Source organism: Zootoca vivipara, chromosome 17, assembly GCF_963506605.1.
Source record: "Zootoca vivipara chromosome 17, rZooViv1.1, whole genome shotgun sequence".
NCBI lineage: Eukaryota > Metazoa > Chordata > Lepidosauria > Squamata > Lacertidae > Zootoca > Zootoca vivipara.
Window position 1 is genome coordinate 1,886,902 of NC_083292.1, and position 24,954 is coordinate 1,911,855.

At 47.7% G+C, this 24,954-nt stretch overlaps 1 protein-coding gene across 1 annotated transcript in view; it reads left to right on the top strand.

Annotated features, from left to right (window-relative positions):
- The window catches only part of DHX37 (DEAH-box helicase 37), a 47,771-nt gene continuing 22,817 nt past the window's right edge, over window positions 1-24,954 (top strand). Inside the window, exons 1-17 of the mRNA XM_035098235.2 lie at window positions 1-193; window positions 2,893-3,062; window positions 4,228-4,340; window positions 4,989-5,301; window positions 6,612-6,760; window positions 8,576-8,668; window positions 11,366-11,462; window positions 12,080-12,193; window positions 14,756-14,857; window positions 16,096-16,210; window positions 16,883-16,978; window positions 18,825-18,898; window positions 19,849-19,993; window positions 20,877-20,953; window positions 21,351-21,583; window positions 23,296-23,407; window positions 24,837-24,943. Of these exons, the coding sequence (XP_034954126.1) occupies window positions 91-193; window positions 2,893-3,062; window positions 4,228-4,340; window positions 4,989-5,301; window positions 6,612-6,760; window positions 8,576-8,668; window positions 11,366-11,462; window positions 12,080-12,193; window positions 14,756-14,857; window positions 16,096-16,210; window positions 16,883-16,978; window positions 18,825-18,898; window positions 19,849-19,993; window positions 20,877-20,953; window positions 21,351-21,583; window positions 23,296-23,407; window positions 24,837-24,943 (2,213 nt within the window). The 5' untranslated portion in view covers window positions 1-90. The remainder of the gene's footprint in view (window positions 194-2,892; window positions 3,063-4,227; window positions 4,341-4,988; window positions 5,302-6,611; window positions 6,761-8,575; window positions 8,669-11,365; window positions 11,463-12,079; window positions 12,194-14,755; window positions 14,858-16,095; window positions 16,211-16,882; window positions 16,979-18,824; window positions 18,899-19,848; window positions 19,994-20,876; window positions 20,954-21,350; window positions 21,584-23,295; window positions 23,408-24,836; window positions 24,944-24,954) is intronic.

The window sequence follows — 24,954 nt, forward strand, 5'->3', positions numbered from 1 at the left end:
CCCGTCGCTGGCAGGAGGCGGAAGCGCCGGGCTTGCATTGCGTTTCGCGGTCCACGTGGGCGACCTCCGCGCGCCTCCCGAGTCGCCCCGATGGGTAAAGCACGCCAGAGGCGCAACTGGAAGGCCCGCCTCCCGGAGAGCCGCGGCCAGCGGGGCCTGCCGTCCCAGGAGCCCGTGCAGCTGGAGCTGGGCGGTGAGTTTGCTTCCTTGGAACGGGGGCCTTTCATGCGCGCCCGAACGACCCGTGCGTGGCTTTCTCGCAGGGGCTCCTGGCCGCGCGCAAGGCTTGCATGAGGAAAGAGAAAAGACCAGTGTCCTGTTTACAGCAACAGGCGACCTTTCTTTCCCCCAAGCTGGTGACCTCCAACTGCAGTGACTCCTCCCCTCCCCCAGCCCCATCATCCAGGGAGGCTCGCCTGGCGCCTTCCTCACATATGTTTAGGTGCCAGGCAAAGACATCCCTCTTCTCCCTGGCCTTTGGCTTATTAAAGAATTCTGGCCGTTTAAAGCAGTGTTTCTCAACCTTGGGTCCCCAGCTGTTGCTGGACTACAACTCCCATCATCCCAGACCACTGGTCCTGCTAGATGGGGATGGTGCGTGGCTGTTGTTGTTTTTTACTGGTTGTTGTTGTTTAGTCGTGTCCGACTCTTCGTGACCCCATGGACCATAGCACACCAGGCACTCCTGTCTTCCACTGCCTCCTGCAGTTTGGTCAAACTCATGTTGGTACCTTCCAGAACACTGTCCAACCATCTCGTCCTCTGTCGTCCCCTTCTCCTAGTGCCCTCCATCTTTCCCAACATCAGGGTCTTTTCCAGGGAGTGTTCTCTTCTCATGAGGTGGCCTCAGCTTCACGATCTGTCCTTCCAGTGAGCACTCAGGGCTGATTCCCCCCCCCAGAATGGATAGGTTTCATCTTGCAGTCCATGGGACTCTCAAGAGTGGTCTATATGTACTATATGGTACTGTGGTCTATATGTTTGTGTTTTTGTATTGTAAACCACCCTGTGATCCTCGGGTGCTTAGAAATGTAATAAATTATTATTAATAATAATCACCCCTGACCACTGGCCTGCAGGCTTGGGTGACCAGGAGCTGTGGCCCAGCAATAGCTGGAGGGCACCAGCTGACCGGACTAGGATGTCATGAAATTTATGGGGCCCTTTAAGAACTTTCCTCTAAGAGTCCACAAACAGCATCTGGTATCCAAGGGCAGCTTAAGTTGTTTTTGTTTATCTAGTTGTCATAGCTAATCACTGCTGATAGCCTTTATCCCCCTCTGATGAATTTGTCTAAACTAGTGCCCTCCTTGCTTCTTGCAGCAATGAGTTCTATAAGTAGAATACACATTTCTTATGGCCTGCTGAGAGAGCAGGTCAGTTTGACGGAATAACTTGAATTTGCTTCTTTCCTCCCACCTCTCTTAACTCCCTCTCGGTCTCTTCCCCCCATGCTGGACTAGGCAGGCTGTGGACATGATGCAGCAGGTCTCTAATTATGTTCTCATGAGAATCCATAGTTGGGGTAGGCTCATAGCTCAGTGTTAGAGCATCTGCTTTGTATGCAGAAGGTCCCAGGTGTAGCCCCTTGCATCTCCAGGTAGTAGGTTTGGGAAAGATCCCTGTCTGAAATGTTGGAGAGTCGCTGCCAGACAATACTGAGCTGGATTGTAGACTCAGCACCCTGTTAGGGTTCCTGTAGGTTGGTGTCATTCACTCTGGGTGTCCTTTTGGCTGAAGAGTGGTGTAAAGAGGCTTTGGGGTGGTGAGGAAAGGGTGGGTTATAAATTTGTTGTTTAGTTGTTTAGTCGTGTCCGACTCTTGTCTTCCACTGCCTCCTGCAGTTTGGTCAGACTCATGAATATAATGAATAAATACGATGAATAAAATATAAATATGATGAATAAAAATGATGCTTTGCACCCTTGGATGCTCTGATCATGTTCTGTGCATATGCCCACTTTCCCAAGACCCTTACAGTATACGCTGCCCTGCTGTGTCCTTGTGAACGGTACATTGATCAGTTGCAAGTTTCTTTGAAGAGGTCAGAAGTAAGTGGTGTGATGCTGCTTGTCAGCCTGGGAAGGGAGCCCATCTAGGAGAAGGGAAACTCTGATCCTAAACCTCCACTGCCTTGAGGGATTTCTTCAGGCGAAGGAAAGGCTAAGGAGCAAACCCTACACAAATCCAGAGTGGAGTCCCTAAGATGGTTAGAGGGTGCCTTGTACGCTTCCTTCTGGCAACTCCTACAGCCAAGCTACTGCCAAACGTGTTGCTCTGTCTGCTTTCCTTTGGACCACATCAGCGAGGCTGACAGGGGGGTCCTGTCATCTGGGCAGCCGAGGACCCTGCCTGAAACACACTGCCAGGGGTTACGCCCCAGAGAGGTCACTTGGGGTGACCTCTAATGCAACAGTTTGACTTCACCCCCAGAGTCACACCCCATTGTTTCTCGAGACAGACAGATTCCAACAACAGACGCTGCCTTTAAACACTGCAGTCCTGCACACAGTTATCTCAGAGTATCGGAGGCATTACACTTCTGCGTACCAGTTGCTGAAAACCACAAGAGGGGAGAGTGCTGTTGTGCTCAGGATGGTCCTGCTTGCATGCTTCCTACAGTAATCTGGCTGGTCACTGAGAAAATACTGGACTAGATGGGCCACTGACCTGATCCAGGAGGCTTTCCTGAAGTTCTTACGTCACTAAGCTGAACAGGGCTCACATTGGAGCAAATGTGCACAAGATTGTGCTGAAAATACTTCAAGCTGGGGTGGGGGACATATGTCCCTCCAGATGCTGCAGTCCCAGCAACGTTGGAAAGGGCCTAGGTCCCCCCCCCCGTTTAAAGATTGTGGTGACCAAAACAAGCCCTTCTTTCTGTTGTTCCAGATGAAGCCATTACAAAAGGGGTGGATGAGAGTAACCCCCTGGTCCTCCCATCACAGAAAACCAAGGATAAAAAAGTAACTTCTGAAAGGGGCCCAGAAAAGAAGCCACTGACCAAGAAGCAGAAGAAAATCCTGCAGAAGGTTTTGGAACAGAAAGCAAAGAAGGAAAAGGTATGTTTTGGAGTGTGGAGGCCAAGAGAACACCAAGGAGACGTGGCCCACGGCATCCTTTGGTAGGGCTGGGAGTATTCCCTGTCTGAAACCCAGGAAAGCTCCTGCCAGTCAGTGTAGACAATATTGAGATAGATGGACCAGCGGTTTTAGGATCACACAACATAAAAGAAAAATAGGATAAGGCAGGAAGAGGAAACCAAGCAAACACTGGTTCTTAAAGATGCAATTTTTTAAATAATGCCCTGCTAGAATGTAAATATAGGGACCCAGGTGGCGCTGTGGTTAAACCACTGAGCCTAGGGCTTGCTGATCAGAAGGTCGGCGGTTCGAATCCCTGTGACGGGGTGAGCTCCCGTTGCTTGTCCCAGCTCCTGCCAACCTAGCAGTTCGAAAGCACGTCAAAATGCAAGTAGATAAATAGGAACCGCTACAGCGGGAAGGTAAACAGCGTTTCCATGTGCTGCTCTGGTTTGCCAGAAGCGGCTTTGTCATGCTGGCCACATGACCTGGAAGCTATACGCCGGCTCCCTCGGCCAATAGAGCGAGATGAGCGCGCAACCCCAGAGTCGGTCACGACTGGACCTAATGGTCAGTGGTCCCTTTACCTTTACCTTTAGAATGTAAATAGTTCTGGGAGAGGAGGAACCCAATGGAGCTGGCATCTCAATTGAGCCCCTCTGCCGGTCTCTCCCTCTGCTCCACTTTTTGCAGGGTGGGGGAAGTTCTGTGGCATCACAGCATATACAAGGCACTCTTCATTTTGCTTCCCACTGAATTCAAACTGTTAGGAAAATCTGACACACCACCCAGTATTAACGAGGCCTATATTCACACCATACATTTGAAGCATATGATACCGCTTGGCTTTCCCCAAAGAATCCAGGGAGCTGTAGTTTTTTTAAGGGTGCTGAGAGTTGTTGGGAGACCCTCTTCCCATCTCAGAGCTACAATTCTTAGAGTGCCCTGGGAAGAGGAGTTAACTCTCCTCTTCCGTTTTTGAGAACTGTAGCTCTGTGCAGGGGGTCTCCTAGCAACTCTCAGCACCCTTAACAAACTACAGCTCCCACAATTCTCTGGGGGAAGCCATCACTGTTTAAAGTGCTATCCTGGTGTGAATGCCTCTTAGGGCAGACTTGCTTCATACAACCCTTTCTAATTCTAGCGAGCGGAGTTGCTGAGAAAGCTGAGTGAAGTCCAGGCTTCCGAGGCCGAGATGAAGATGTTTTATACCACGTCCAAAATAGGGACAGGGGACCGGATGTACCAGCCTAAATGGTAAGTTCTGGGTATGTCCGGCTTGTTGCTCTTGTTGCAACGTGGACATACTCTTCCCTTCTTTGGCCTTTTTGTGATTCGCAGCGGGTGGGGCGTTCTCCCCATGTAGCTTCCCTTGAGCTCTCCAGCTTTCAGAGTGCATCTTCTTAGCTGGTGTCTCTGGTTCTATAAAGCAGGATGGGCAACCTGTAGCCCAGGGGCTGCATGCAGTCCCTGGCCTAGTTCCATATGGCCCTCCAAATGCTGCAGAGAGCTGGAGGGGTGGGGAGACAGAGAGAGAACGTGAGGGATGGGTAAGGTGGAGAGAGATGGGGACACACAGAAAGATGGAAGGGGACAGAAAGAGACGGGTGAAGTGTGAGAGAGAAATGGCACAGAGGATGTGAATAAGAGAGAAAGAGAGAGACTAGAGAAAGAGACAGGGTGGCAAAGAAAGTGAGTGATGGAGTGGCAGAGAGAGAGAGAGAGTGAGTGCTGTGCAATGCTGCAGACTCCACCCACTTCTTGCTCCAATTTCATCCATATTTGGCTTTGGCTTGTGGCCCCTGAAGAAAAATAGTTCCTTATTCCTGCTATGTTGCATCTGAGGATCTTAGATGTGCTTAGAGTGGACTTGTCTTGTGTGTCAATGTGACATGGGTGTTTCAGGACAATCCAAGAAGTGAGTGCCTCCCATCTGGAAAAAATTAAAAGCGTTGGTGGTGCAAACAGAAAAAGACGCAGACCTGAACTGGAGGCAGAGTCTGAGGAGGAGGAGGCTGAGATTTCCTTGGAGGAAGACGAGGAGGAAAATGAGCCAGAAGAGCAGGCAGAAAAGGCAGCAGCCCCGGAGGAGCTGTCTGAGGAGCCAAAGAAAGCCATTGCATCTCCACCCAGCACACCAAAGCAACATTTTCATGCTCCCAAGCCATTACTGGGGCCTACTGTTTTCATCCCAGTGGACAGATCCCCCGAGATTCAGGTCAGTTTTGAACGCGAACAAGCCAAAAATGCACCCTCTTGCATCACAAGCAGCAGCAACAATGGATCACCCATGTGAGATTCATGACACTTTTCTCTGCAGAAGTGCATGCAGATTCCACACACAAAATGCCTTTTAGTATTTGTGTTAACAATAAACGGGGGATGTTTTGAGACGTGGAATCTTTTGATTGAATTTTTCTTGGGCACATGATGTTTGTGACCTTGGAGCTGAACAGATGCTGAAGAGGAGGTCAAAATTTGGACCTAAAGAGCTCATTTTTATTTATTTAGTACAGGTGCCCTCCAAAGTGTTGTTGGACTCAAACTCCCATCAGCCCCAGTCAGCATGGATATTTAGCTGGAAAGATGGGAAATTGTAGTCAACACGATTTGGAAGGCACCTCAGTGGCTATCCCTGTATTGGTGCATATATATCCTGTCAAGCTCAGGGTTGTGGCCATTGGGTTGCCAAACTCTCTCCCATCCAGGCACTATCCAGACTAGGCCCTGCTTAGCTTTATCAATTGTGTCTACATCATGTGCCCCCAGAAATTTTTCAACTTCTGCATACAGATGTGAGGTGAAATTCTCCTCATTACATGGTCAGACAATGCTGAAGACCAGCTTGCCAATTGGTTATGCCCTCCTTCTGAGAATGGCATGCCCATCTGGGCATGCCCATCTTTCTTTGGCCCCTTAAATTTCTTGTCACAGAGAGGAGAATTTCCCCCTTCACACTCGAACCCCTGGCAGAGATATAGAGAAACAGGAAAGCGGGTTAAAAAAAATGCCTCTCTGAAGGATGGGACAAGCAGCTGTTTCACGAAGTGGTTATTGTTTATTTCATTATATATATATCTCACACTTTCCACCATGGAAGCTTACCACTTGTGTATCCTTTGGTAACACTCTGCCAAGTAGCAAGGTGAATTTGACCTCAGATGTATGCACTTGCCTAATATCAGAAATCTGACATTACTCACGGTAGTGTTTAAAATTCTTGGGCATGGCAAAAAAACTAGATTACTGGTTTCCTTAGAGGATTGAATTCCCATTGCAGTAAGATTTGTACTGTACTGTACAACTTGTACTGTATGTTGATTCGTAGGGCTGCAACCCTAAACACACTGATTATTAAGCTCCGCTGAACACAGTGGGACATACACCTGTGTAAACATGCAGAGGATTGTGCCCTAAGCTTACACCACTGGAAGTTACTTTAAATTAATTGTTTGATGCCATTTTAGTTTAGTTTAGATCAGTAATTTGACCCTTTGCCTATGTAAAGATGCAACTTTGCTTTGAAAGGAAGCCAGGCTGAAGCTCCCTATCCTTGCCGAAGAACAAGTCATCATGGAAGCCATCAATGAGAACTCTGTTGTTATCATTTGTGGAGAAACTGGCAGTGGGAAGACCACACAAGTCCCTCAATTTCTCTACGAAGCGGGATATGCCAGGTATTACACCTTTTTTTTAAAAAAATCACTCATTTTATGCCAAGAGGAAAAAATATCAGTGTTCCTAGATTTTGGTGCTTTCACAAGTTGCCTTCTCCTTCGCCATGGAATTCCCTCCAAAAACAATAATTGTACTCTGACAGTGATTGGCTGAGTTGGTGTGATGGCACAGGATGTTCAGTTGTTCAGGGGGAGCTAGTAAACCCATTTGTAGCCCAGCTTCTGTGCTGGAAAAGAAAGTTGTCTGTTAGGTTGGGATTATAATCTTGCACGCAGGAAGATTGCAAACTGGAAGGAGGCCCCAGGATGCAGGACATCTGAGCAGCAAGGAGGCCAGAGCAAGGGTGACAAGTAGGCAGTGCTATGGGAAAGAGGAAAGTGAGAGAAGGGCGTGCAGAGAGTGAGGCTGAAGGAAACTGAGCAGAGAGGGGGCTCTGAAGGTTTATAGCACTTAAAGACAGGAGAGGCTGTATGCTTACTGGAAGGGAAACGGGAATGCTAGGAGATTCTAGAAATGGCTGCTTCTGCATGCAGAAGGTCGCAGGTTCAATCCCTGGCACCTCCTGGTAGGTCTTAGAGAGAACCCAGCCTGAAATCCTTGAGAGCTGCTGCCAGTCAGTGTAGACATTACTGAAGTCAATGGACCTTTCTTAAACATAAGGCCGCTTCTTATGTTTTCTTTGCGCAGGCAGCAGGCTGCTTTAACCTGTTGCCTTGGGACTGCAGGGATTAAGGGAGGTGCCCTCTGGTCTCAGCAAGGTTGCTGCATCCCTCAGCTCCCAGGAACAGCATCATGACAAGGGCGAGTGGCCCAGCCAGTGAAGGAGCAGGTGCCGCAACACTTGCTCTTGTCTTCTCTCCCCATTCCTTTTCTCTTTTGTATTGTGCCTCTTGGATGTTAAGTCTGGACAGGGACTGTCTCACCTTTAAATATATGTATGGGACTATGCAGATTTCAGTTGCTTTTATAAATGACCTGGGGCAAAATAAGCCTGGAAAGCAGGGAGCAGAGGAAATAATATAGGGTGGGGTCATGGAATTAGAAAGGAGAAGAAGCCAAAGAGAAAAGAAGACGGGGGCTGTGCACTGTAAGCAGAAAGGAATTGTGCAGGCAAAGGGTGGCAGAGGGACATGGTCCAGGTCAAGAAAGCAGAGCATCGCTATGCCTAGACCAGCCTGGCCCAACCTAGTGCCCACCAGATGATGGTGGATGACAACACCCATCATCGCTGACCATTAACCGCACTGGCTAGAGCTGATGTGAGTTGTAGTCCAGCAGCATCAGGCTGGGCAAGGCTGGTATTGGAGAGTGGAACTCATCAGTAGTGGCTTCTACTTTTAGCATTGCGACCTACCAGCTTTTTGTGGGTTCAGTGAGAGTCAATGCATGACAGCCATGAGGCTAAATCTCAAATATTAATTTGCACTGGCCAGCCAGCAGTTGTTGCTGTTTTATTTCTATCCCAGCCTTCCTCTAAGAATCTCAAGGTGGCAATTACATGCCTCTCACTGTTTTGTCCTTGCAACAACCTTGTGAGGAGACATTGATTGGCTGGAGATCACCCTGTGAACTTCATGGCCAAGTGGGGATTTGAACCCTGGTCTCCCAGGTCCTAGCCTGACACTAACCACTATACCATGCTTTGGGTTCAGGCTGTTAGTAAGATAAAATATAGTTCTTCCCTTGGCTTCTTCTCAGTTCTGTGTAGAACTGAAGGAACACGGGTTATGTTACAACATGATCTTCTCCCCCCCCCCAATTCCTTTTTTCTTTCCTTGCTGACAATGATAATCTTTTGTTCACTGCTCTTGTAGCCCTGGCGGCATCATCGGAATCACAGAACCACGGCGTGTGGCTGCAATTTCTATGTCCCAGCGTGTTGCAACGGAGATGAACTTATCACATAGGTAAGCGTACTTGCACAGACTCAAGAAAGTGTGCTTTAGATCAGCCTTCTCTCCAAGTGTTTTGCCCTACCAACTTCCCTTGGCCCCAGCCAAGGTCTGTGCCTTCAGCGAAGTGATGGTTGGGGGGAGCCTCTGCTTCAGATGACATCAGAAAAGATTTTGAGAAACCTGGAACAAATGTTGGCCAGCCCACTGTTGGGACATGTTCAGAAGTGAGCTATCACAAGGTGGAGCTGCTCATTCACTGCATCCCAGTTCTGATTATTCCGAAGGTGCCTTCAGAACAGATTAAATTTGTAAGTCGAGGCACCACTGTAATAAAGTCACCCCATATCCTGACATCCATCACTCTGCATGTTCCCCCTTCTCCGCGGCATGTCATTGGCTGGTAGAGTTGGAACATCGTGAACAACATGGGGCAAGTGTCAGTATGCCTCCCAGAGTACAGAGATGCTGTCCTATATGAGATTGGCTGCCACCAACGGGTGTTTTTACTGGGATGGTTTTTCTTAGGGCAGACCCCAACCATTCAGGAGTCAGGGTCTGAGCATGCAGAATAGGTGCTTTCCTTCCTGGCTGGAGCTCATACTCTGGCTCAGTGATCATCAACTGACCCGCCTCTAACTCGTCTCCTGCCACATGGGACCCATGTTCACATACCGGTACTTACTTTGATTTATACATAATAGCACTGATAGGGCACAATATTAGCTGTAAAATGGCAATCCACAGAACAAGATACCATATTTTTCTGTGTATAAGACTAGGTTTTTTCCTTAAAAATAATGTCAAAAATTTGGGGGCATCTTATACATGGATACATCTCCCCCCCCCCGTTTCTTAAATCAGAGGCCCCCAAAATAGGGGGAGTCTTATACATGGGGGCATCTTATAGACAGAAAAATATGGTACATAGTGTTTCCTTAGAATTGCTAGTAAATAAAAATCAGTGATTTGTATTCTTGTTCTTAGCCCAAAGGCCGAGGAGCTTTTTGAAACCCAGTGAGTTTTTTTAAAACAGACTCCTAATAGCAACTGCTGTGCAGTTGAGCTTCCCACCTCAGGATACACTTGTGTATTCCAGTGCCCAGCATACTTCCATTTTAGAAGAAGTATAAAAAGCCTTAGAAAGTGAACGGCTGTCCCTGCTCCATAGAGGACTCCCATGAAGGTGGGACACACAACAGGCCAGAAATACATTTCATACTAGAAAATGCTCCTGCCTTTCTCCTACCACTTTGCAGCGCCAAGGGAAATTGAAAAGATGAATGTCTCACCAGAAGAATGGGTTCCAGCCCAGGCAGTGCTCCTTTGGTTTGGTCAGCCTTAGTTGGGGGTCTTATGAAGCAGCAACAGCTTTTCTGCAACCCACCTGTGAGTCCCAAGAGAATGCAAATGCCATGGGTCTAAATCAGGTGTAGGGGGACCTTTTTCAGCTTCAGGACTGCATTGCCTTCTGGGGGGGGGGTCACACGTCAGAGGTGGATGGAGGTACAGTGGTACCTCGGGTTACAGACGTTTCAGGTTACAGACTCTGCTAACCCAGAAATAGTACCTCGGGTTAAGAACTTTGCTTCACTGCTCGGCGGTAGTGGGAGGCCCCATTAGCTAAAGTGGTACCTCAGGTTAAGAACAGTTTCAGGTAAGAACGGACCTCCAGAACAAATTAAGTTCTTAACCTGAGGTACCACTGTAGAGGCAAAAGTGGGCATAGCAATGAATGCAAATTTAGCCTTTGCATAGTCGGGGGCCCCAGGTGGCGCTGTGGTTAAACCACTGATCCTAGGGCTTGCTGATCAGAAGGTCGGCGGTTCGAATCCCTGTGACGGGGTGAGCTCCCGTTGCTCGGTCCCAGCTCCTGCCAACCTAGCAGTTCGAAAGCACGTCAAAATGCAAGTAGATAAATAGGAACCGCTACAGCGGGAAGGTAAACGGCGTTTCCATGTGCTGCTCTGGTTCGCCAGAAGCGGCTTTGTCATGCTGGCCACATGACCTGGAAGATATACGCCGGCTCCCTCGGCTAATAATGCGAGATGAGCGCGCAACCCCAGAGTCGGTCACGACTGGACCTTTACCTTTACAGTCGGCTAGTTTCTACACCCACAGCCCTCTGTATCCTCCCAACCAGACATGCAAGAAGCATGTTCAGAGTTCAAGGACGCAGTCCAGCCAGGCAAAGACACTCCAGGAGCATCTGAAGCAAGGGCCAGATGGGAACCTGGAGGGCCACATTTCACCCTCAGGCTTGAGGCTCCTCACTCTGGGCCTAAAATATTTCAGCAGGTCATACTTCCAAACACTAGAAAAGAGGGCAGAGAGGAGATATGATAGCCATCTTCAAATATCATAAGGGCTGCCACATGGAAGAGGGAGCAAGCTTGTTTTCTGCTGCTCTGGAGTTGCAAGAAAGGAGAATCTGACTAAACATTGGGAAGAACTTTCTGACGGTAAGAGCTGTTCAACAGACTCCATCAGAAGGAAGTGGATTCTCCGTACTTCACTGGGGTTTTTTAAGCAGAGGTTGGATGGTCACCCATCATTTATGCTTTTACTGAGATTCCTGCATTGCAGGGAATTAGACTAGATGACCCTTGGGTCCCTGGCAACTCTATGATTCTATGACTGTGTGTGGTTCTAGAGTGCTGGTTTGTTTGATGTTAGGTTGATCCCAGAGCTCCTTTCATCCTCTCTCCTCAGCGTGATTTCATACCAAATCCGTTATGAAGGAAACGTGACAGATGACACCAAAATCAAATTCATGACTGATGGTGTGTTGTTGAAGGAAATCCAGAAGGTATGGTGGTGTTTCTTCCTTTCAGAAACGAAATGTGCATTTGGAGAGGTGGCTGTGCCTATGTAATGCCACTTCTTAACATGTTGACATACTTTAAAGCAGCCAGTTCCCAACCTGCTGCTATCCAGACGCTATTTGACGCCATTTGCCATATCGTTACTCTGGCCATTTGCCACGCTTACTGAGTCTGATGGGGGTTGGAGTCCAAAAGATCTGGAAGTTGCCAGGTTGGGTTTAGGGTGACTTAAGAGACACCTCAGGATGGAGCTGAACTGGATGGGTTGTCAGTGACTGAGTCACTGAGCAACAGTTTCTCCCCCCACCCTGCAAAAAACCCCACCAGAATTCAGATTCAGGAATGAGAGGAGGGTTTTGCACTTCCTTGTGGGGTCCTCAGAACCGTGTTCAGTTTGAAGAAGTGGTTTATGGGCATCTTCTTCAGGCTTCTAGATGTTTTTGATTACCACTCTCATCAGCCCAGCTTGCTTAGACCCACATGTTGGTTTTGAGTCAGGGAATTCCCCCTTAAGGATCAAATCAGTTGATAAGTCTGATTGAATTTTGATGTGTGGTTGTGGTATTCCTCATACACCCACCCACCCTTTTGGTCTTCCCAGGATTTCTTGTTGTCCAAGTACCGGGTCATTATTCTCGATGAAGCCCATGAAAGAAGCATCTATACGGATATCCTGATTGGTCTTTTATCACGCATTGTGCCACTTAGAGCCAAGGTAAGGAGGGAAAGGGTGGTTACGTATCGATAGCATTCTAACATTTGATTATTTTGGTTTTTACAAATAGTCATATGTGCTTGATCTTACATTCACATATTGAAAATACTAGGACTGCAATGCTCCTTAAACTATTGAATTCGCTTCCACAAGAGGCACCTTGGATGACTTTAAAAAGAGGATCAGACAAATTCATGGGGGACATGGCTTATCCATGGTTGTTAGCAATGATGGCTGTGTTCTGTCTCCACTGTCGAAAGCAGCATTCACCTGATTACCAGTTGCTGAGGACCACAAATGTGTAAAGTGCTGTTGCTGTCAGAGGCATCTTACCGTGTTTCCCCCTTTTTAAGACACCGTCTTATTACTTTTTTTTCTCAAAAAACCACAGGGTGGCTTATTTTTGGTGGGATGTCTTACTGGTACCGGTATTTTTATTACGAGTCTGAGGGAAGGGAGGTGTGTGCGTCCCTGGTGCAGCCCTCTCTCCCCGGCCCTGGGATGTTCGCGAAGGGCTGCTCTCTCTCTCCTCCAAGGTGGGGACTCACTTAATAGCAATCTGCTACACTGGAGCTTCTTAAATCTAAACCAGTATAATGGAATCTATCTGTGTGATACAGTCCTAGCAGTAGCCTATACCTAAAGCAAGTAAGGATCTCTACCAGCCAGCTGCCCAAGACTGCAAGACTGTCTGAAGTTCCAACAACATAGCACTTTGCAGTGCTATCACTGATAGCAAAGAAGCTACCTGCTGAGAACAAAGAAGCCAGCTAAGCAGCAATTAAGATTGCTGACTTGGTAAATGGTAGCAATTGAGAAGCAATTGAGCCAGCGAGGTGAGGAAGCACGTGTTGTTAGGACCGGCAGTTTAACTTTTGTGTAAAGCAGCGTTTAGCAGCTCCTTTTAGCAGCTCGCAAACAGCGAAGGAAAAAGTCCTTAATAAATAAATAAAAGTCCCCAAGGCAAGGACTGCGATCCAGACTACTTACAAATCCTTAAAGGGGCAGCTCCACAGACAACCAAGCAGCATAAGGTAGAAAGAAAACTGCAGCAGGATTTTTAAAAGGCTGCTTTATGCCCGGTAAAAGCAATGAGACAACAATCAGACACGGGAGATTCCCGTTAAGAGGAAATCAACGTGCATTGAATGGAAGGGAATTTAGGGAAAGGTGGGGGGAAGCGAGAGGTGGGCTGTGTGTGTGTGTGTGTGTGTGTGTGTGAGAGAGAGAGAGAGAGAGAGAGAGAGAGAGACGCAGGGGGGGGAGAGAGACAGACGCGCGCACGGAGGTCTCTCCCTAAAAGGGAAAACAGCCTTTGCATTCTTCAATCGCCCCTCTTTTCTTCCTCGTGCCTTCATCTCCTCCCCACCCCACTTTTCTCCCCTTCACCAAGTAGAGCTTACACAGCTTGGCTAAAAAAATTATTTTTGGATCTTTTTATTTAAAAAAATGCTCTCAGAAACGGGGAAGGGAAATCACAAGGCTTCGGCAGCCAGCAGCTACGGCTGTTCGGTGCATTTTTACAAGCTTTTAAAGGAAATACGTGTCTGTGGAGCGACAGCAAAATGGGGAGAGATTTTTAAGGGGGGAGTTGGCTGGCAGGAGGGGGGTTATTGCTAGTGGGTGAAGGGTCTATCAGTATGTCTTATTTTCGGGGTATGGCTTGTATCGCGCAATTGCTTAGAAATCCTGCTATGGCTTATATAATGACTACGTCTTAAAAAAGGGGAAACACGGTACATGCTCCCCGTGGTTATTTGGTTGGCCACTGTAAGAACAGGATGCTGGACCAGACGAGCCTTCGGCCTGATCCAGCAGGGCTTTTCTTAAGAGTAATTGGTTAGATTTTATCTATTTTAAAAATTGTTTTGTTCACTCCATAAGTTGCTCCTGGAGCGATCGGTCAGCAAGAGAGAAGGGGGTTCGAGAGACACAGAGAATGGAAAGATGGGAGAAATGAATTTCTCCTTTGTCTCCCACAGGAGGGAGTGGGCCCAGCCACCACCATGGAGATACATAGGGACCACCTTGCTCTGTGGGGAGGAAAGGCAGAACAACTGCCTGCTCTCTGGCTTCCAGGGCTCCAGCTCCAGTTGGCTCTTCCCTACCACAGGACTCCTCAGTGATCATCTTCCCCTGAGAGGAAGAAAAATATTTGAAGCTTTTTCTCTCTGTTGAATGACACTAGTAATATCAGCAGCTGATGTTTCACAGTTTCCATTTGATACTATTTTAATACTTCTGTGCAAACTTTGCCTGATGCTGAAAGTAAGAGAATGAATAAATAGCAGCACTTTGAATTTGGTCCAGGAACAGATAAGGTAGGGTTGCCAAAGTTGTTGAGCTTTTTGGGGGGAAATCTCAAAAATAGTTTTTGAGCATAATATGTTCATAGCTCATAGGCCTAGTTAATTTGTCATTCAGCTGCTAGAACACTGCGGGGAGTTTCTGAACAGTCTTCAAAGATCTCACATCAAGTTCCTTCAGATTTGGCTACATCTTATCTCCACCAAGCAAAACCCCTGCCTTCTTGCCTGTGTTTTTGTCCTTACACATTCACAGAAAGGGCATCCGCTGAAGCTGATCATCATGTCTGCCACACTGCGTGTGGAAGATTTCACCACCAACACAAAACTGTTTGCCAGTCCTCCTCCTGTTATACAGGTAACAGCATGACATTCAGCTGGTGATGGTGGTTGGACTTCGTTGGAGAGATTTGGTGTTCCAACACCAGAGCCCCCAGGGAAAGTAGCAAGCCTGGAGAGGGGAGCAGGGCTGGTCAAAGGATGCTGGACTGCCGCTTGCTCCGGCAAAGGTTGGGAGCAGACAGAGGCCTTTGATGCCTCCTGCCTTTGGACTGCGTCCTCCAGACTCCATCCTCTTGAGAGAACTGCTGAGCCCTCAAAGGCCTGAACATGAACATGGGCACTCCTCCTCCTCCTCCTCCTCCTCCTCCTCCTCCTCCTCCTCCTCCTCCTCCTCCTCCTCCTCCTCCTCCTATAGACTCCCTCCTGGTGTGTATCAGGGCTGGTGATTTGTGATAGGAGGTACCTGGTTCTTCAAGGAAGGTGTCCGTGTCTGGCCCTGTGGGCCCTGGCAGTCTGGAAGGTTCCTGTCTATACCTGCGGGTATAGGGCAGTAGAATTTTTTTAGTAATAATAATAATTCCCTCAGGCACGGCGATCTCCAGCTAAGGAGTAGAGATTGCAGCTTTCTCAGAAGTGGAGCTCCTGCGCTTCTCCTGAGAGTGGGCAAGCCGCAGGGTGGGATGCACAATCTTAAAGAAAAACACTTTTGAGAACCATTTTAAAAGAGCTCCCACCATATTCCTGTTTCGAGGAGGCTTTAATCTCTGCTCATCAATTTAAGAGCAGAGATTAAATCCTGCTGCCTTGGCTTCAGTGTGGTGTAGTGGTTAAGAGCGGTAGACTCATAATCTGGGGAACCGGGTTCGTGTCTCCGCTCCTCCACATGCAGCTGCTGGGTGACTTTGGGCTAGTCACACTTCTCTGAAGTCTCTCAGCCCCACACACCTCGCAGAGTGTTTGTTGTGGGGGAGGAGGGGAAAGGAGAATGTTAGCCGCTTTGAGACTCCTTAGGGTAGTGATAAAGTGGGATATCAAATCCAAACTCTTCTTCTTCTTCACGATCCTGTTCCTTGCTGGGAACAAGGCATAGAGCCAATGCAGGGTTAAGCCCCATCTTCTAGGCCGTTAGCTGGCATCACCAGTGATCCCAGCAGGTGGGTGGGTGTGGTTTGGGGGAAATGGCCTCACAGGCCAAATTGGAGGCCCTGGCAGGCCAAAAGTGACCTGTGAGCCAGAGGTTCCCCAGGTCTAAATAGACATGCTTTGTCGTTCTGGGCAACTGCTCTTTCTTTACCTATGTTGTTTTCTCTGTAGGTGGATGCAAGGCAATTTCCTGTAGCAGTTCATTTTAACAAAAGAACCCCACTGGATGATTATAATGGAGAATGTTTCCGGAAAGTCTGTAAAATTCACCGAATGTTGCCATCGGGTAAGCTGACTGGCACAGACTTTTGTATATAATAAAAACCATAAAATTAGCTTTCAAATAAGGAACTGGAGTGATTCTCTTTTATGTTCTGGAGCAGGTTCAGAAAAGATCAAGGGGCTGAAGGCAACTCTCCCAGGAGGGAACTTTGCCGCATTTGGAGCTTTTTTATTTAGATAAATAGTGAGACGGAGGCTTATGATTACATACTTAAAGGTTAAGAGGTGGGTGCAGGAAAGAACGCTTTTTATGGTTTCAGTACATTGAATTTTTTTTCTGAATTGCAAGAATATTTTAGTTGTACCAACCAAATTAGAGACTTGACTGAACTGGAGAAAATCCCCTGAGGAGAGGGACTGACAATTAAACCACTCTGTGAAGGGTATAGAGGGTCTCCTAACAACCCACAGCACCCATAAGAAACTATAGTTCCCAGAATGCTATGGGGAAAGCCATGCCTGTTTAAAGTGAGATGACGCTGCTTTAAATGTATACTACAGATGTTGCCTTGATGTGACAAAATTCTGTGACTTAAAAAAATAAATTGTGACAGTTTTTATGAAGAAGACATTGAATAATGTTTTATTTCAAAGCATAGACATTGGTGCTTCTTGCAACATTTCCTGCTCCCACATTGCCTGTGGTCTAATTTTAAGATATTTTATCTTCTTGCAGGGGGCATCCTGGTATTCCTCACTGGCCAGGCTGAAGTACATTCACTTTGTAGGAGGCTGAGGAAATCGTTCCCTTTCCGCAAAAATGCACCCCAAGGTAAGTTTGATGCATTGGTATTTCTGTATTAAAATCCCAAATAATTGGCATGGTATCAACTCAATAAATGCAGTCTTGCAACTCTTCCATAAAGCATATTTGTTAAAAGCATTCTCCAAGCCTTTGCACGTGGCCTGCTTCAAGTCCTTGGGGGACAGAATTTACGTGAGAAGTTACTTCTCTGTCAGCCACTGCTTTTCCTTGTCCAGTGGCAGGGAAAACAGCAATCCCAGAGTTGAATGATTTTGCGCCCTGGGTGTGACACATGCATTTGAGCAAGAGTCGAGTATAGGATCCTGGCACGCCAGACCAAGACTGGCTGTTAACCTGGCAGTGTCAAAACCTGGCCTGGAAGCATTAATATCTGTCAGGGATTGTTCTAGCAGTGAGCATTCCCTGACAATCGCAGAAGAGAGGCACCCTGGCTCAGGCAGCATCCTAGAGCCCTTACTGCAACCTCAGACAGGATATCAGGAGAAGTGTCCAGCGGGGAGATGCCTCGCCCTTTTAAGTTCATGCCTGACTTAAGACATTCCAAGGTGCGCAGGCGCAAAGGGAGGAGGGCAGGAATCCCACGCTTACTATGCTGGGGGAGGAGCAGACGCCAGGCATTGGGAGAATCTTCGTCAGACTGATCGGACATGTATTCTTGATACTGAATCACATTGTAAATATCAGGCAAAATAAAAGCCTTAAAGACAGAATGGCTGTGGTACTAGTTTCTCAGAAATAGCCAAACAAGGACCGTGACAATAGCCTCCAAGTCAGGGAGAACCAATGGGTTGCAGAGGTGGGTGAAGCCACCCTGGAAGTCTGGGAGGACACCTTCGGCCAGGGAACCTTTCGCGCTGCAATTCTCCATGGCTCACTACCAAGGACAGCAAAGCACAGATGTAGACATTTATTCCAGTTTCACACAGCAAACTTGTTTGGAACTGGCTGCACTTCCCCTTTACATTGCTCTGTTGAAAATAAAACTTCCAACATCAAAATGCTGGTACAGAGATCTATGGTGTGACCACATTTTGAGTCTGTGTACTGTTCTGGCCGGCTCAACTCAAAGAGGGTATTGTAGAGCTGGAAAAGGTTCAGAAAAAGGCATCCCAAATGATCAAGTGGGTGGAGCGACTCCCCCATGAAGAAAAGTTGCAGGGTTTGGTACTTTTTAGCTTAGAGCAGGCATGTCAAACCTGCGGCCCTCCAGATGTTTTGGCCTACAACTCCCATGATCCCTAGCTAGCAGGACCAGTGGTTGGGGAAGATGGGAATTGTAGTCCAAAACATCTGGAGGGCCGCAGGTTTGACATGCCTGGCTTAGAGGAAAGATGAGTGAGAGGTGACTTGTTAAAAGTTCATAAAATTCAGCATGGCATGGAAAAGTGGATAAAGAATGTGTTTTTCTCCCTATCTCTTAACTAGGAGACATCCAATGAAGCAATGAATTTTCTTCTGAAAATTCTGGATTTTTTTTTTTAAGTACTTCTTCAGAAATTACTGGAAGGCAGCCTAGCTTGACTCCTCACAATATCACTGGGGGGAGATTTAATTTTGTATTTGGTCTGTGACTTGGTTATTTTGCTTGTGTTATTGAGAGACCTCCTCCTTTGGGCTATTGCTGTTAACAGTTGCCACATAACGCTCATCCCACAGTTGTGAGCAATGCATCTTCCAGTTTGGCAGAACCTATACTTTGGCAGGTGCTGTCGCTGTACTATTTTCAGCACCAGCTTGAAACATATTTCTTTAGGCAAACCTAAAGGTGTTTTAATAATTTTTACTGTCAATTTTAGTTATCGTTTTACTACAATCCAAAAAATGTAGATGCTGCTTCCTTTCTTCTTCCCAGGTGGTGATGAAGACAAGGAGGATTCGGTTGAAGAAATACGAAGATTTAAGAAATCCAAACGGAAAAAGAATGTGGTATGCTTTGATTGAGGGCTCTGAAGTGGCACCAACCCCAGTGGGGCTTGCATTTGGCACCAAATTTAAAAGGCACCAAGGAGCACTTCAAGGCTCCTTTGCAGCCATCTCTTTCCCTGCCCCACACCTGACATTTTGTGTGTGTTTGTGTGCACACACACACGCACACACGGGGAAAACTGTCTTGCAAGCCAAAATAAGGACAGATTCCTCACCTCTTCTCTGCATCACAATAGGGTCCCCCAGATTAACAGCCTTTTGATCCAGACCCAGGAAAATGCTCCTCATTTCCAATACATTTGCCTCCTCCCCAGACTCAGACACAGAAAAGTTAGCTCTTCATTGAGGAAAGCAACATACAAGGCAACAGTGCCAACAAACAGGACTGGCCTCTATGAAACGGATGCTAGGACTGAAGCTCTTCACCTTCTACTTGCCTCTAAGTCTTCTCCCCAGCTCCTGGGATGCTTGTGCAGCATTTCTCCCCTCTTCCTCTGCTCCATCAGCTGAGTCTTCACTGCTTTCTACACCTGTCTCCTCTTGCTGTTGACTTTTCAGCATCCCACCATTCCTCCCCTCCTTCCCTCTCTGATCTGTCCTCGGTGTCCCACCACAACCCTGGCTCTGAACCCTCCTCCTCTGAGGCTTCCCTCGGGTCCCCCAGCTGGTGCCTCCCACCCCTCCTCTTCATCCAGCCAGTCCTGACACAAGTCCACCTCCCCCATCCCACTTGGACCCTCCGAGGGTCTTCCAGCTCCAACTCTCCAAGCTCCTCACATTCCTCCTCAGGATCCAACCATCCCCTCCCTGACCACCTCCACAGCTGACCAGAAACATGGCTGTTTTGCAGTAGTGTTTCAGAAACCAGCACCTCTCTGTGCCTGTATGTGCTCTGAATTTCAGCCTTAGAAAGCCATGATCCCTTTGTGCATTTCTCCCCATCCTTTCAGGTGCTGCCCAAAATAGATCTGGATAACTATTCCGTTATGCCAGTAGATGAAGGAGATGAAGACAGAGATGCAGGAGCTGACGAGGATGCTGACGCTGCTTGCTCAGATCTTGACCTAGAATATGGAGACGATGGTTTGGAAGAAGGTTTGCCTTTTGGGAAATATGTTAAGGCAGTGTTGGCTTCAGTTTTTGCAGCAGGGCCCGTGGGCAAGACTTCCTCAGTGAACCTTCCATCACTCCTGTCATCATCTGCTCCTGCCCGACTTCCTCCTCCTGGATTTTCCCACCCTGCCACTAGCTTGCCCAGCAGGAAGTCAGTGAGCAAGCATTTTCTGCTGCTCCTCCTCCCCGACACAGTTGCTCAGGCCAGAGGAGGAGGCTGGTGAGCAAGCAAGTGTGTAGGCTTAGGGGGGTGTCCCTTGCCAGAGACATCCCTCACTGGCAAGATGCCCAAATATACCAACCCAACACTGGCTTGTGTTTATACATGTTGGGACCAGACTTTATCATTGAGCTGTCATGGTGCATAGAGTCATAGAAGGAGAGTTGGAAGGGACTGTGAGGGTTGTCTCGTTCCAACCCCCTGCAGGGCAGGAATCTTTCGCCCAACGTGGGGCTCAATTAAGAGTCTCATGCTATGCTGATGTGCCCTAATTCATCCTGATCTCTGTTCTGTTTGTTGCGTTTTCTCTTTCACTCCAAATAAATCATACCATTTTTGCAAAGATGGTATATGAATCATAGCAAAGTTTTCCCAGGGTTCTCTGAAGAGTTAATCCACTCTGGGAATTGTAGTTCTGTGAGAGGAATAGGGGCCTCCTAACAGCTCTCAACACTTGGAAAACTACAGTTCCCAGGATCCTTTGAGGAAGCAATGACTGTTCCAAGTGGTATGATACTGCTTTAAATGTAGAGTGCAGGTGGGGCTGTAGATTCAAATGGTGAAGTCAGTTGGACAGCCAACAGACCTGTAGATTGCTGCTTATTACTATTTTGTGTTTGTTTGTGTTTTTAATTTTGTGTACAGGTGAGAACCCGGATTCCTCCCTCCCACTTTATGTTCTTCCACTTTACTCCTTGCTGGCACCAGAAAAGCAAGCCAAGGTAATGATTCATTTCCCTGGCAATACTGGGCTCCTCAGAAAATGTACCCATGAGCTCATTCTCCCTGTATGGATAAAACACCCATAAATCCATACACAAGTGAGTGGTTTGGGCAGGTTTGCAGAAGCCCCAAAACACCTGAGAACCAGCCCAGTGAGGATCGAGCATGCTCAGTAGGTACAGAATGCTGAGTGGAAGGAATTGGCAGAAAGCTAGCAGAGAGGGGAATAATATAGAATATCCTGGAAAGAGGGCTTGGCTGGGTAGAGCCCTGAACACTGCATGCTGCAGCATTTTGTTGCATGCCTCACTTGCATAATTTATAGGTTGTGGGCACCAGCTTCCATATTCCTTGGTGGTTTTTCTAGGATCCCCCCCCTTTATTTCTGTACTCCAGGTTTTTAGGCCCCATCCTCCTGGGACCAGGCTCTGTGTTGTAGCAACCAACGTGGCTGAAACATCCCTGACCATCCCGGGCATCAAATACGTGGTCGACTGTGGGAAGGTCAAGAAACGCTTCTACGACAAAGTCACCGGAGTCTCATCTTTCAGAGTCACCTGGACGTCTCAGGCATCTGCCAACCAGCGGGCCGGCCGAGCTGGGCGCACAGAGCCTGGCCACTGTTATAGGTCAGCTGACTTCCCTTCTCTGTTAGGTGGACCAGAGCTCCATAGGAACATAAGAAGCTGCCTTCTACTGAGTCAAACCGCTGAGCCCTCAAGCTCAATATTGTCTGCACTGACTGGCAGTGGCAACGCTGATCATTGACTGTAACGCTAAATATTTGATTTGACTGGCAGTGGCTTTCCAAGGTTTTAGCCAGGAGCTGTTTTGCTAAATGCAAGTTCTTTTGGATTCAGTGGCAGTAGCACAAGTGGAGAGACGTTCTGCACTTTTATTAAGTAGGAGGCTTGGATGCAGAATAAAAAGCAGTGAAATAGTCTTTAAGCAGAATAATATAGCATATGCAAGTTAAAATACTTCCCCATTCAGTTATCAGGAATCATAAGAGAGAGACTCCAGCAGCACAGCACACAGCATGCAACAAGATCAAAGCTTGAAGATCAGACCCCACCAGGGAGACTTATACCCCTTAGATCAGGCATAGGCAAACTCTGCCCTCCAGATGTTTCCTCCCACCTGTTAAGCTAGGGCCAGGGTTGTTAGTTACCGTATTTTTCCGCTCCATAAGACACACTTTTTTCCTCCTAAAAGTAAGAGGAAATGTCTGTGCGTCTTATGGAGCGAATGCGTGGTCCCTGGAGCTGGATTGCCCAGGGGCGAAAAGCAGGTCGTGTTTTTTTTTTTTTTTTTTAGAAAGAGCTAAAGGCTAGCAAGTGGGAAAGAGGGAGTTGAAAGGGACCCGCTCAGCAGCTGATTGCAAGAGATCTGGGAGGGAGATAAGGGACACTAGCTCCCTTCCAGGCCCTGCCCCCTTGCCCAGGCCTCCATTGTTGAATGTTCTGCAGACGGAGGCTTTTCCCATTTGCAAAAGAAGCTGCACAACTTTGAGCTGATGCTCAAAAAAAGGAGCTTTCCCCCTTTGCAAAAAAGCTGCACAACTGTGAGCTAATCCCCCCAAAATGGGGCTTTTCCCATTTGCAAAAGAAGCTGCAAGAAGCTGCACAACTTTGAGCTGATCCCAAAAAAACAGGGCATTCCCCCTTTCCTCTCTAAAAATTAGGTGCGCCTTATGGGCACTCAAGCTTCAGCTACAAGTGGATCCTCCCACATCCCAGGAGCGCAAGCAGCAAATCAAGAGCATAAAGCAAACAAAAAACCCTTGACAATAAGCATGGAGGAATATTTGTATAAACCAATTAACCAATCTCCTCAGAACACAAAATTATTTAGCAGTAGGTTTCCCCTACAGGAGCCCTCAGCCCTGTCTAGAGATCCAAGAATCGAACCTGGGACCTTTTGCACTCAAAGCAGATGCTCTACCACTGGGCTATGGCCCTTTCCCAAAGTAAAAGGGCTGTAATTTCAGTGAGTAATGCAGAAGATCCCAGGTCCAGTCCCTAGTGGCATCTCCAGGTACAGCTGGAAAGGACTCCTTACCAGAAACCCTAGAGAGCCTCTGCCAGTCCATGTAGACAGTCCTGAGCTAGGTGGACCCATTGGTCTGCCTTAGTAGAAGACCGTTTCCTATCTCCCTGTGTAAAAGAGCCCCCAAGAAAGTCATATCGCCCCTGCAGCAATCCAGGAGGCTCGCATCTCCAGCTGGTCTCGACAGTTGGGAGCAGAAGCTGTGTACTGGTATATTTCTGGAGGCTTCTAGGCAGCTGCTAATTGCCACCCACCCACCCACACCCGGCTTCCCTCTCTCATTTTGTTCTAGGCTGTACTCTTCGGCTGTCTTCAGTGACTTTGAGCAGTTCACTTCTCCTGAGATTACCAGGCGACCTGTTGAAGATTTAATCCTGCAAATGAAAGCACTAAACATTGAAAAGGTGGGAGTCCATTTCGGGCAGCCTTCCTTCTGCTACATGGACTATGTCGTCCCTGTCTAAGTTGGCCTTGCTGCCTGGGTCTGCTGGGAGTTGTAGTTCAAAACCAAAGGGCGCCGATCTAGCTTCAAACTAGATGAGACGCCAACATAGGATGCTGCCTTATACTGAATCAGGCCATTGCTCCCATGTATCCCAGGATTGTCAACACTGACTGGCAGCAGCTCTCCGCGGTTTCAGGCATGGTTCTCTCCCATCCCTACCTGAAGAGGCCATTGGGGATTGAACTTGGGGTCTCCTGCATGCAAGGCAGATGCTCTGCCTCAGAGCTACAGCCCTTCCCCACCAATCACCCAGTTCCTTTAAAAAAAATTGCATGTATGGGGAGCGTTAACCCTTTGTTCCCACTATGGGAGCTTTCCCACCATGCAAATTGCAGGTGCAAGGACCAAGTCAAAGGGTTAAATTAGCCTATCGTCACCAGTGGTCAGGAGGAAGTAGATTTATGTTACGGTAGATCATTCTGAAACCTGGAAAGTGCCTCGGAGACAAAGCCTATTTAATGATATTTTGTGTATATAATATTTAATTTTCTTTTTGTTAGCAAAAAAGAAAGCTAACTTTCTAAAGATTGCTGTTGTTAATTAGCACAAGAAAAAGGTTTAAATCTGGACTCCCTCGGGAGGGGGTGGACTCTCCTTCCTTGGAGGTTTTTAAGGTTGGAGGCCATCTGTCAGGGATGCTTTAGCTGAGAGTCCTGCATTGTAGGGGGTTGGAATAGTTAACCTTGGGGGTCCCTTCCAACTCCATGATTCTGTAATTCTACAATTCTGTGCTTCTGCTGAAACCCCCAGGTAATATTGGCCCACCCTCTAAAATAAGTTGCTCAGCAGCCTGCCACTCCCCCCAACTCTTTGGTGAATTTCAGCACAGCTGAAGTTGGAAGGTAGGCTTGCAGGCAGATGGGGATGGACAATTGTTTATTAATAGCAGCATCTACCCCCCCCCTTTTGAATTATGCTGCCATAGCTGCCAAGTTTTCCCTTTTCTCGCGAGGAAGCCTATTCAGCATAAGGGAAAATCCCTTTAAAAAAGGGATAACTTGGCAGCTATGTGCTGCTGGGAAGAAGAAATCTGGAGTGAGGTTAAGGTAGGAGTTTGTTGGGGTGGGAGAAAAACCAGGAGTGGGTTTTTGTGTCGCAGGAGCTTGTGCTAAGTTCTGGTACAAAAAACAAATTTCTGCCTTGGGCATGCATGCAATTTCTTAGCCAGTGTTTTGCACCTGGATCTGGTCAGTGGATCTCTGGGTTCAAGTGGTAGTGGTGATGTGAGTAGACCCCCACCAGCTTGAAGTTATTCCATGCCCATCTTGCTCAGTTCTTAGGCATCTCACCAGTTCATGTCGGGTGTGTCGTCCTCTTTGTGTTTGCAGGTGGTCAATTTCCCCTTTCCTACACCCCCACCACTGGAAGCGCTAGTTGCTGCTGAGGAGCTGTTGATAGCCCTTGGAGCCTTGCAGGAACCCTCCAAATCTGGAAGGTAGTCTCTTT